The sequence below is a fragment of the Mya arenaria genome, chromosome 17 (assembly GCF_026914265.1).
Source record: "Mya arenaria isolate MELC-2E11 chromosome 17, ASM2691426v1".
NCBI lineage: Eukaryota > Metazoa > Mollusca > Bivalvia > Myida > Myidae > Mya > Mya arenaria.
The window spans coordinates 37,437,143-37,450,323 of NC_069138.1; the positions used below are offsets into that span (position 1 = coordinate 37,437,143).

The window sequence follows — 13,181 nt, forward strand, 5'->3', positions numbered from 1 at the left end:
GCTTTCGTTGCCTGTTTTGAAAGATGATCGGTTGTCATAGTCCATCTTAATTTAGGCGTAAAAAAATAGCCGAGGTACTTATATGATGACACAACTTCAAGTTGTATTTCCCTGTACCACCATCTTTCATAATGCCGCAACGTGGAGGTTTGTAGTATTAGGCTCAGAATCAAGTACTCAAGGGATGCTTATCGTGTTATGCTGGTCGAGTTGCGGTTGACCCCTAATTGAAACCTGCACGACTAAGGCAAATACGTTGTTATTGAATTACTCGTCAGTCTATAAATAATAAGTTTAAGACCAATCAGAAATCAATTGGACCGAAATAAAAAAGAGCTTATTTCGTCTTACTTCTATAAGTCAAATATGGTCGAATATATGTTTGTTCCAATACACTATGGCTTTTAAGGTAATGAGTTTAGTCACAGCATTTTTGTATACATATCATATCGATAAGATCAAATTGGCCAATCTTAATTAGCACCATTAGTGTGAGTATTAGACTAGTATTAAATATTTCATGATTCTGAATAGTTTGTAGCAGATACAGTAAAATCAAGCAACAATGCTTCCGGTCAAATTTTAATATTTAGTAAAGGATTGTGTTTTAAACCCTGGGCCAATTTTATATTAAAAAAATGAATATCACGACGTACATTTAAGACTCGCGTCTGTTAATGGCACTGCAAAACATAGCATGAAAAGGTTAAGCAGATATATATAGTTTATATATGTTTATATTATACAATGAAAACTACAGTGACAAGCTGAGTGATATCAGGTGCGTTTGGTGAAAAATAATTTGTTTTATACTTTGAAATAAATGTATATATATACTAATATATCTGTAATCAAGGTTAATATAATGATTTTGTACCATTTGTTGCAGAACTTAAGTCTGTCGATATGATTCCTATAACTATTATATAATATCAAGCCTGACAACTGTATTAAGAAATCCTCAAAATGGAACCTCAATCGTATACTAAGGTATCTATTAAATACAAAGTTCATTGTGCGAATAAAAGGCGGACGTTATAGAGTAGAAAAGTGATATTTTTGTATAAGGTTAGGTACTTAGACGTAGTGAAAAGATTTACAGAACATTGTATAATTGTTACTCCTAGAGGTTCTTTCACAAGAAATTATAAGTTTTGGGCTTACATGATAAGGCATGTGTTATAAAGATAAGGTTTTAATGATGTATGGTTAAGTCATGGTGTTGGTGACTTAAATTCCTTCGTATGTTTGTTTAAAAGAAGAGCTACGAGTAAATACATGGCTTTTATGTACATGATGCGTTTGTGGCGTTTGAATTACGAAACAATTTCATTTGTATTATGACTAGAACACAAAGCGTATTTTCGTTGTTTATCTATCATGTCTTGTGACATATGACGTAGTTGAATTACAATTAATTATATAACGAAATAAACTTAACTAAACTTATCGGTTATACGTCATAAGAACGTGATAGCTATATCAAAATGCAGACAAACAATATTATGTGATAATATTGCATATATATAATTAAATGTTGTTTTTGTTACGTTCAATAGAAACTTATTATTAACAAGGGCCTTTTACAACCTTTAAAATGTCCACACTGTAACAATTTATTTCGGATAGTTTCTAGCAATCGCCGTGTAAAACTTTCAGTGCACTCTAGCTTGTCGCTAGATTTGGGGCTATTTTTCTCCACCTTTAACCGCAACATAATAGACCATGCTGAGTTTGAAAAATAAAACTCGGAGACAGTTCAGTCTTTTTGCATCGTTCAGGCGTTCAAAGTAAGATATACGTCTAAATACGTATATAATCTGAAAATTAATTCTCGTCTTTGTATCTTGAAACATGGAAACAAATTAATTAGCTAGTATGCATAATTTTCAAGCACCAGGGAACTCTTCACGTGCTTGTATTCGTAACCTTTTAGTGGTATTTAAAGTCGTTACAAATGCAAGCCAATTAACGACAAAAGCACGCCCTATGTTAATAACTATTGTTTTTGCACATTGTCTAGTAGTAAAATCGTTTGGTTTTAAGCCGTTTAGAGCTTAATCTTAAGGACTGATCAACATAAGTCACTATTTTCGATGCTCATTTAAGGAACGAATTGCGGGGTTGATGTCATTATCGGGGTATGAACGCAATTAGGGTGGTTAAAATGTGTGGAGTCCGAAGGACAGCACGCGTACTTTGACCATCCCAATTGCGTTCATATCTCCGATAATGACATCAATCCCGCAATTCATTACTTATATTTGCACCAATAGTTCATTATTTCATTCAATAATTGTTAAAATAAATACTTCATTTTATTTAAGAAAACCTTTCAGTAATCCTTTCTTACCCATTCTGTAAATAAAACGACCCGACTGAAACCGGGAACATTTTTTGAAATGACGTCACAATAAATCGGGAAAAGATCAACCACTAGAAATCACTTTAAAACGTAAAATTGAAACACTTATGGCAACAATACATTTATAATATAATAAATACACACTTTCTCAAACATTGATTTATATTTTACGGGACCTGCTGATATAATACAACCAATAACAATATCAATAGTTTGCATGTATATTGTTATGTGATGAATTGCGATCCGAACATATTAGAAGATGTTGCGTTCATCGATTGATAAACGCAATTGCCGAAAGGCAGTTCATTTAAGGAATGGAAGTTGAGGTGTAAATATGACGTCTGTGATTTTTAAAAATGTTGTATGCTCTTACTTCTTACTTCAAGTCAACTTGAAGAACAAAATAGTCGATCAATACGCAAGTTCACTTCATAAATGCGTTGATCGGTTTGATTCTACATTAATCTTACCTTTAGTACAAAAAGTGGGTCAAACATAAGTGAATAGGTTTATTTGATTTAGGTAAAAGCGTGGGTGTATGTTTGTTCTGGGAGTATGTTTATTCTGCATGTATGAAACTCTTTGTATGTAAACAAAATAAAAAAAACTCATATCCATATATCGTACGAGAAAGATTGTTTTTGTATATTTTTGTAAACAGCACGTGTCTAACAATAATTGTAAATTATCATTGCAATGATCCTGAATTCGATAGTTGTACATTCCACTTTATCTGTGTTTAAATAAATGCAATCCTACAAGCGAGTTTTGACAGATGGAAGCTCAAACTGATACATATAAATGTATACAAATAGTAATCATCCGTATGCAATGATAAGGGCAACCTTTTGTTTCATTTTTAGTCGAATGAAGGCACTAAAACGATGTTAACAACAACTTGTGTGGTGCTTTTTTCTCATTCGTACATAAAACACTACACTTTTGTAATGTTGCAAATAAAGAAGTCGATTTTGCTCTGGCAGGTACAACAAAACATTTGTTTACAATACTGTTATTAAACAATTATTCAATTTCATACGCTTGTTAGTATGGTTTTATTTTAATAAAGGTGAAACATTTCCATGAAGTACGCTACGCTATCTAACACAATATTGAGTAAGCACATTTCTGAAAGGGCTTCTAAATCGTTTGACAAATAAAGATAATAAAATATTAAAAAAGAAATCTTATTATCGAAAGATGCATTCGTCTTCAATCCGTTTAATACCATGTTTATTGCGAGTTCGCAAAATTATCTTACAAAACATTGTCTAAGTTTTGATAAGATAAGAGGAAATACATTTCTGCAAGAACTTCTGAATCGTTTGACAAATATAGCATACACGATTGGATTAATAACATGATTTAAGAAATATATACGAAAGAAAAACGAAAACAATGTAAACTCACTTGGTGACATATTGACAATCCTTCCAACTTGTAGAGTCAGAAAATTATGGGTAACATACGTAACAATGAACACAATGGTCAATATAAACCAAATAATGGTCTTTGTAGGGAAATGTCTGGTTTTCTTTTGTCGATCATTTACGCTGGTCTGCTTGTTGTTCTTGCTACGTTTCGAAGCCCCGTTCTGTAGCGTGCCATATGATTGCGAATCGTCCTCAACATTATTGGGTATGTCATTTGTTCCATTTTTACGTGTTTCTATTTGCTTTCGGTGTATTTCCGGTGTTTCATGAACAATTGTATTTTGATTATAAATCCCAGAGGTAAACACTGTGTCATAGGATGGAAAATTGCGTTGCATGGATATAGCTTTTATTTGTTTCGCAGCTTCTTTCATCACAAATGTATACAACACTATATACGTCAATGAAATTACAACCAGCAAAACTAGGAGTATGAATTTGTAGACTGTTCTCCATATGGATTTCTCGTACTTTTCTTCTGTTTCACATAGATGAATTGTGGTGACTCCTCCATGTATATTCGTCATATTTGTTGTTTTTATTCCACACATAATAGTTCCGGGTATAGCTAAAAGTATAGGTAATACACAAGCAACCACCATCAAAATTCGTACTGCAATGGCTGGTGACATTTGCTTCTTGAACGGCTGCACCACTTTTCTAAACCTATCTATTGAAATGACCAAGAGGGCGAGACATGAGGAAGATGCCCCAAACACGTTGAAAAAGCACTTAACTTTGCACGTTACCTCGTCCCCAAACTCAAAGTATTTCCTCTGTTTCACCATCTCAGCAGGTATCAAAGTTACACATATCACCAGATCTATCACAGCTAGGGTCAGGACGAACACTTTGAAATTATTCCGCTTGTATTCCCGACTCAAAGAAAACACGACAAGAATTAAAATGTTTCCAAGGAACCCGAAGATAGCAAAGAAACCGAAGGTTATTGTAAGAGGAAGTAATGCTCTTGCATAACGGTCGTTCAATTCGTCCAAGCTCTCCATCCGATTACTTTCAACATATTCCGTGGTATTGAACATGTTCGTTTAACCTTGCACTTTCAGTAAATATGTTTAAAATAATGGTTAAAAATTGATGGTAAATTGCTTTTGAAATAGTTCGTTAAAGCCAATAGACAATTCCAACTAATAAACTGTTTTACTCAATTGTCTTTTCATACACTTTCAATGATAATGTCCATGAATTTCTCGTTGTGTTTATCTATCTTCTCTATGGCGCCAACACAAGTGAAGTCCAATGCCTATCTAATCAATTCACAAATTTATACAGCGATTCCGATCTCCCAAACCAGGCGTTCGGTCCCGGAGCTTTATAGACTAATTATCAAAACCGCAGTGTTAAACACTCCCAGTGGTTATAAACTAGAAAGTAGAATAGTATCATTTTCTTCAGGTTTAAATCATCATCCCAACTGTATACTTATTTGTATCTCACGATGCATGCGAATGAAACACATAAATTTTAGATAAGGAAGTGGCATTTATTGTTTAACGAAAACTTCAATAATATTTATACTCCATTCCAGTTTTAGCATTTTAAATATTAACACCAAGTACAAATGACTCAAACGTTTTTAAAACAAATACCGACAGAGGTCTATAAAACTCTATAATTATGGATTTGTCGATTAGACCCAGTCAAAATCTTTGTGAATTTAAATCAACAAATATTCGATTTATCTTTGAATTCCATGCTTACATTTGAACAAAAGTTATAAAAACAAGTCATTATTTTAAGAGAATGTCAATATAAGACCTTTCCTGGTTAAATCTTACAAAGTTTATTTTGCAATGTCCCTGTTGTAAATCCTCAATGCGTTTAATTTACTTTACTCGCGCTATTTTTACTGTGAGAGTATAACCTCATTTATGTTGGCTGTACGTCACATTTTATATCTCGACTTATCAGACTGGTCAGCAATTTATCACAACCACAAGGCGCTGTTGCTGATAACGGCGAGGGCACAGTAGTAGAATGAGTTAGGATAAGGAGCACTCAATGACGTCATTTGTTGTGACTGAAGGCTGTCAAATGTCCTCAGACATTGTCGTCACGGATTTCTTGATCTGAAAGTAAACAAACTGTTGGAATGATGTTTACCATGGGATGATATTCTGTAGTGACTCATATCACCTCTTAAACATTAGATACAATATTCCCAAAGAAGCTTTAATTACCAGGTGCTTTAAAAGATATAATACTGCCGACAGAACAAAATGTTTCCAAACCAACGTCGGCAATAAATGTCTTATTATTATTATTATTATTATTAATATTATTATTATTATTATTATTATTATTATTATTATTATTATTATTATTATAAGCAGCAGCATTAGTAGTAGTAGTAGTAGTAGTAGTAGTAGTAGTAGTAGTAGTAGTAGTAGTAGTAGTAGTAGTAGTAGTAGTAGTAGTAGTAGCAGCAGCAGCAGCAGCAGCAGCAGCAGCAGCAGCAGCAGCAGGAGCAGCAGCAGCAGTAGTAGTAGTAGTAGTAGTAATTGTAGTAGTAGTAATATTAGTAGTAGTAGTAGTAGTAGTAGTAGTAGTAGTAGTAGTAGTAGTAGTAGTAGTAGTAGTAGTAGTAGTAGTAGTAGTAGTAGTAGTAGTAGTAGTAGTAGTATCATTTTAATTATTATTTTAACCATTATTTTTTTTTTATTATAACGATTTTTATTATCATTATTAAAACAAACCAAACAATTCATCTTAACCGAAACGATGATAAATGATGCAAAAAGGGTCTCGAGAAATGAATTGATATTGATAGTCTTCATCTCGTAGTCAGCTGGTCCCAATTAGAGCATGTCTGTGGATTGTTTTTTTAATTTCCTAACCATCTATTTGTTATGGATAATTAGACGTGGATATCAATTCATTTGTCTGCAATTGTCAATTGCCCTTATGCAACCGGCACGATCGGGACAATTTACGTTATAATTATTAATATCAGCCAAATTCGTTTACAAATATTTTTTGTTATGTATTTGGTGATTAAATTATACAAATAACATGCATAAAATTATAGTATTGGAACATGGCAACAAAGCATGCGGATATGCCTATTTAATAAGATTAAAATATTCTCCTTACAATAAGTTAAGGACAGTATAAAGAAACTACATTTAATGTATATCTACGGATTATTCGGTACATGTACAGTGTACAAGTATAATGTTCCTTATAACATTTGCAAAACGATAAGAATAAAATAAAATGAAGCTGAGTCCATCGACCAGCCGGTACTGAATAAGAGCGATTGCACAGCCAGTGCATGTAAATGTATGCACGGTATTAGTTGATATTGAGCGAACAAGAATGCGGTGCAGTCAAATATGTAAACAATGCATTTTACTACATTTGATCCTCCTGGATATTGTGAATAACGCTTAAGCAATAGTTGCCCTATTTAGCAAACAAAACTAAACTAAAGCCAATGTAAGTGGATCCCTACATCCTTGTGGTCTTAAAGAACATCATCTCTCACACCATCCGAACCTACCAAAGAAATACAGGCAAGGGTGTCGTACTCAAGGCAGTGGCGAAACGTTAATTATTTGTTGGAGATAAAGTTTACTTTTTATCTCATAGTACTATAACTAGTATAATTGTTTTGCATTCAAAAAGTGTCAATATTCGCAGTTTGCAAACTTTGACACCTGTTGCTTTGCAAAATTCTCCATAAAATAGCCAACTTTAGCGGTTATTCTCTTTTTTACCCCTTGTTTAGGTATACTTAAGACTGATCTCATGTCTAAGCTTATTTGAGGCCTTTGTATGTCTTTTTTATGTGCATTTGGACGGGTACCTGGTTTACTTTCTTTTCTTAATGTATACATATCCTCCTTCTACTCGCATGTAATTGAAACGTTTTAATGTCCCATGGAACATTCTAGGATATGCACATAGCAAAATATAGTCTAAATTTATGTTGAGGACTATAATATTTCATATACTAAATATAGCTCTGAAAATGATTAATAAATTTAAACAAGGGCTTCAGGCATAGAGGATATGTTTCTGAAATAGTTTGTTCTAAATTTGTTTGAACGTAAAACCAGTGTTACTGACAGGGTAAACGAATATAGCAGGAGTTCATACCAACTTAAACTAAAACACTATGAAATTATATAAATACTTATCTACAACAAGAATGACATGGTACCTCGAACGGCCATGACCTTACAAGACCCCGCACACATATATATGTATGAGATATGTATGGTATTATGGGCTTCTGATTGCTAAAAACAATTTGACTATGTAATATCATATACCTATTTTATTGCTTGCTTAAGTTGGAATATAACCTAAGCTTTTAACTCTATTCGATAAAACTAACTCAGATACGCAGGGTTTAAATGATTAAATAAAAACGCGAGGGGAACGTATCTCTTTAAATATCTTAAGTTCACAGCTTCATTACATGAGAAATATATGGCGAAACAAGTATGTGATAAATACGTAATTGCTTATTTGGAGGTCTATATGAAATCGGATAGTACATGCATTTCGATCAATGCTCATATTTACTTCCAAATAAATGAGAACCTATGTGATGGTTAAACCTCTTTTGCTACTGACAAGGCCCAGCCTTACTGAACTCTAGTGGCTTGTTCTAATTTACTTCTATTACTGAAAATGTCTCTACGTGTAGATCTTTTATATAAGTATTTTGACAATAACACTTCATTCAAGGTCTGTTAAAATGTCTTATTTTATTTACCTTCTTCTTAAATTACACAAGTACTTCATATAGCACTGTCACTTTAATGCGCGTGTCTGGTGGAGTAATACTCACAACTCACATTAACACATTAGATAAACTATAAAGTATGTGTCATGTTCAATATGAACGACCAGTATGGCGATCAAACTATGCGTACGGTAATTAAAATGTTAATGAAGATGAACATGTATAACTTCAAATTACTGCTAAAATACTGTGGTGCCATTAGTTGAAAACAATTTAAGTATGATCTTTATAGGTGAGTATTAGTATATCCTTCATATATAACATATTTCGTATATGATTCATATCCTTTGACAGTCGCGTAAATAGCATCAGAAAAAGTATATCTAACATAACCTGTTTGATCGCCTTTCCCATGGCGCCTTGATTCTCAATTGCAAGTTGTGCAACCATTTAAAATGTCATGTTAACATCAAATAAACAGGTTAATATACTATTTCCTCAGTCAGCATGTTTTCATGAATCAAGTATGAATAAAACATGAGAAAACATCACCCATATTCACGAGGAAAGCCATTAAGCAGTATTAGGCAGAGAGAGATATTGATATGCCTGATTTAATAAAATGTTCATGGCGACATAAATATAACATCAATGCCCAAGGATTTCAAGGCGCATTTCATGTGCTAAAATGGTAGGTTGTCGTTTAAAATGGCGTCAGAAACAGCTCTGCTTAGGAATAAAAGTACATTTTATTCTTTTATGCTAGCTTATGACTTTAATCAAGTATTCTTCAACTATTAGGACTAACATTTTGACCTTTTGTTCTATGAAAAAAGTGAATTTGAGGTATTGTGAATCGAACCCCTTTTGTTACCGACCGTTGTAAAGCAAAAACCCCAAGACACTTCGTCACTGAACGTTACAAACCGGTAACCCCAAGCAAAGAACCTTTGTCGCTGACCGTTGCAAGGCGGTAACCCAAAGCGAAGAAGCTTTGTCACTGACCGTTGCAAAGTGGTGACCCCAAGCGAAGAACCTTTGTTACTGACCGTTGCAAGGCGCTAACCCCAAGCGAAGACCCTTTGTCACTGACCGTTGCAAAGTGGTGACCCCAAGCGAAGAACCTTTTCCGCTGACTGTTGCAAGGCGGTAACCCCAAGCGAGGAACCTTTGGCACTCACCGTTGCAAGGCGGTAACCCCAAGCGAAGAACCTTTGTCACTGGCCGTTACAAGGCGGTAAACCCAAGCGAAGAACCTTTGTCACTGGCCGTTGTAAGGCAGTAACCCCAAGCGAAGAACCTTCGTCACTGACCGTTGCAAAGTGGTAACCCAAAGCGAAGATCCTTTGTCACTGGCCGTTGCAAAGTGGTAACCCCAAGCGAAGAACCTTTGTCACTGGCCGTTGTAAGGCAGTAACCCCAAGCGAAGAACCTTCGTCACTGACCGTTGCAAAGTGGTAACCCAAAGCGAAGATCCTTTGTCACTGGCCGTTGCAAAGTGGTTACCCCAAGCGAAGAACCTTTGTCACTGGCTGTTGCAAGGCGGTAACCCCAAGCGTAGAATTTTTGTCACTGGCCGTTGCAAGGCGGTAACCCCAAGCGAAGAACCTTTGTCACTGACCGTTGCAAGGCGGTTACCCCAAGCGTAGAATTTTGTCACTGTCCGTTGCAAGGCGGTAACCCCAAGTGAAGAACCTTTGTCACTGACTGTTGCAGAGCTGTAACCCCTAGCGAAATTGTTTTCAAAACATGCATTGTAGAATTTTATTCACAAAAATGCTCAAAAAATGACCTTGTTAGTTAAGTGTTAATTAGTAGATGTTTTTTACTGGAGGAAGTGAAATAGTATAAATGGCACTCGTTGAACTTTATGGAGCAAGCTCTCTTGAAAAGATTATACCAATAATGCCCCCCCCCCTCTCTCATCCTTTCTCTCTCTCTCTTAAAACACTTACGAAATGATTAAGAATTTTAGAAAGCAACTTGAGCAACAACATGAAATTCAACTTAGATCAATTTTCCTTGAAATATTTTTTTCACCTTTTTTCTGTTTAAAAAAACACACGAATACTTAAAGAGGAAACGAATTGCAGAAAATATTATTTAACTTGGGGAAATCTCATTCAACGCAATTATCTATATATATTTTACTATAAAAAATTGTACAGGCTCATCCAATAATGTATAACAATTCGAATGATGGAAATAGAATTAAAAATGTTTAACGTATCAAGCTACATGTGCTTCGAAGCCAGTAATTTAACTCAATCATTTATAAGGAGAACTTACATAAACCTTATACTGTAATCTCACAAATAAATCGCAGTAAATATCTTCTCATGTTTTACAAGCTCGGGAAGTTATGATAAAAATACAACCTTAATTGAAAACATGGAAAACCATTTACAATTTCAGTCAAGAGATTAGCGAAACGGTTTGGTTTATTACAGCCTCAGTTGAAGATGTCCTGTGTGTCGTTCAATATGACTTAAAATTGGTCTTAATCTCCTAAGTTCACTTTTACATCCAACCATTCCGATTCATCACAGTTAGAAATTATATAAAATTATCAAATGAGTGAGACACGTAGTTGACAGGTTTAATTAACTGCAGACAAGGACAAAGCACATGATTGCTGTCACACAGGGCACTGGAACAATCACAATAACTTACGACATAACTATAATCAACTAAGAAGATAAATGAGAAGTGATAAATGATATCAAAATCCTCAGTATTTCACCAGGTAAATCAAAAACATTTTAGAATAAGAATAGTCTAAGATAAAACAGCAGATGTGGGGAGTATGTGGTGATTATCTTTGATGTGACAAATTGAAAAGGATTCAACGAGTTAAACTAAGCAAGCCATGTTTATTAGCACGTGGTCTATATAAGCAACTTTTATCAGCACGTTTTCTTTGCAACCTGTCACCTAACTGAATAGTTCTTTACATATATTAGTCAAGATAAACAGTGTTGTCCGCTTTAACTTTTCTGTAAATATATCGATAAAATAAAAACAAGAATTATACTTCTATTTTTAACACAAACTGGTTTAATTATTTTCGCACAGAACATTTATTTAAACATAAAAACATATTCACCTGTACCAGTGAGGGTGCAAGAAAGCGATTGCGGTTTGGTTGAAGACATGTCGTTGACAATTTTTCAAAAAATAGTTATTAAATCGCAATTTCACTTTATCACAATATATTTGGTCAACCTTTTCGTCCAAAACGATACCATCGATAAATAAATGAAATACTCAAATGTGTATGACACATACTTGACAAGTATCATAAAACAGAAATAATCCAAGTATTTATAAACCTTGCATACATTATATTGGTAAAAATCTCACCAGTAGCACATACCTAACATATTAGGTTCGTAATATTTACTTCAAGACACAGTTTAAAAGACCATGTGTTTTCAGAATGAAATTAACTTTGTTAAAGCTACCTCACAGCAATCTGTTTTAATCCCGGAAGAAGCAAATAAACATCCTATTGTAAAACGACTGTTTAAACAAATGTTCAAATCCTTTCCGGATGTAAAATTGTTTTAACATGAGTGGTTTAAGTAGTTCTGTTAAAGCCACTTTATATAAAGTGGAGCCAAAGTAGGATTGAAACACATTCTCGCTATGTTTTAGTGTACGGAGGGTTTAACAATCTTGTTAACAAATACATAGACATAACAAGCTGTTGATGTTGTATTGTGAACAAACTTTGTTCAAGCGTTGTCCTTGAGAATTGTACTTCAGTCCCATTAATTAACAAAAACAACCGATGAAACCAAAATAGCATTAGCTGCTTGAATCATAAATAGGTTAAAAATTACCATTATCATAACTTCGTAGACAATAAATAAGTATACTACTTTAATAAAACAGACTATATATTGTAAAGTCTTGAATTTAATATTAAACAATAATTGGAAATTTACACTTAACAATTCAAGTGTTTTGTCTGTTTATATAAGTCACACCAAGGAACCCAAGACTATATTGTGATTACAAAGCATCTGGATGATAGGTCAATATGACACTTTCATTTATAAATAAACTTTATTTATTTATATGTCAACAGGACAACTTTCATAGCAATTGTTAAATCATTAAATACAATCATTTCAGGGGTTTAAGGTGTTTTTAAGTGAAACTATATGAATCAAATGAAACTATAGGACTGTAGTGCTGTTAAACCCGTTTTTAAAAACTCATATACATACTTAAACATGTTTATGACGTCATCCATTGTTCTTTTTTACTTTATATTGGTTATTGGACTGTGTTCTGTACTTTATTTCTTCTCACTGTCCAATATTTTAAGAATATTTTGGACAGTTATTGTTCTAATTATGGACAGTCAGTAGAAATAGAAGTACGGTAGAATAAAGTCGTGACAAATTTGATCTTCATTTATTGTGTAAAACTATCTGGAGAAAAATAACTTTTAATCTTTGTATTTTGGTTCCATAAATAAATCAGATTTTAAGGTTGTAATAACTTAATGCGTAGTGACGATTTGATTTAGGCTTGCGCAGGCGTTTGGGAAAAGGAAAATGTTTATTTGCTGTGTGTCCCTTAAGATAAGAACTTTTGTCTTAAACTTAAAGGTATCGTTTTAAATGAATAATGCACAGAGAAAATACAGTTT

At 33.7% G+C, this 13,181-nt stretch overlaps 1 protein-coding gene across 6 annotated transcripts in view; it reads right to left on the reverse strand.

Annotated features, from left to right (window-relative positions):
- LOC128222926 (D(1A) dopamine receptor-like) overlaps positions 1-12,022 on the reverse strand; it is a 32,986-nt gene extending 20,964 nt beyond the window's left edge. The window contains exons 1-2 of one of the 6 annotated variants that reach the window (XM_052932108.1): positions 11,625-12,013; positions 3,779-5,891 (exon numbers count right to left, since the gene is read on the reverse strand). In XM_052932108.1, coding sequence (XP_052788068.1) covers positions 3,779-4,844 — 1,066 coding nt within the window. In that variant the 5' untranslated portion in view covers positions 4,845-5,891; positions 11,625-12,013. Of the gene's footprint in view, positions 1-3,408; positions 5,892-9,567; positions 9,761-11,624 lie in introns of those variants that run through there. The other 5 variants (XM_052932104.1, XM_052932107.1, XM_052932103.1 and 2 more) reach the window with 5 other exon arrangements.
- Positions 12,023-13,181: the final 1,159 nt, after the last annotated feature.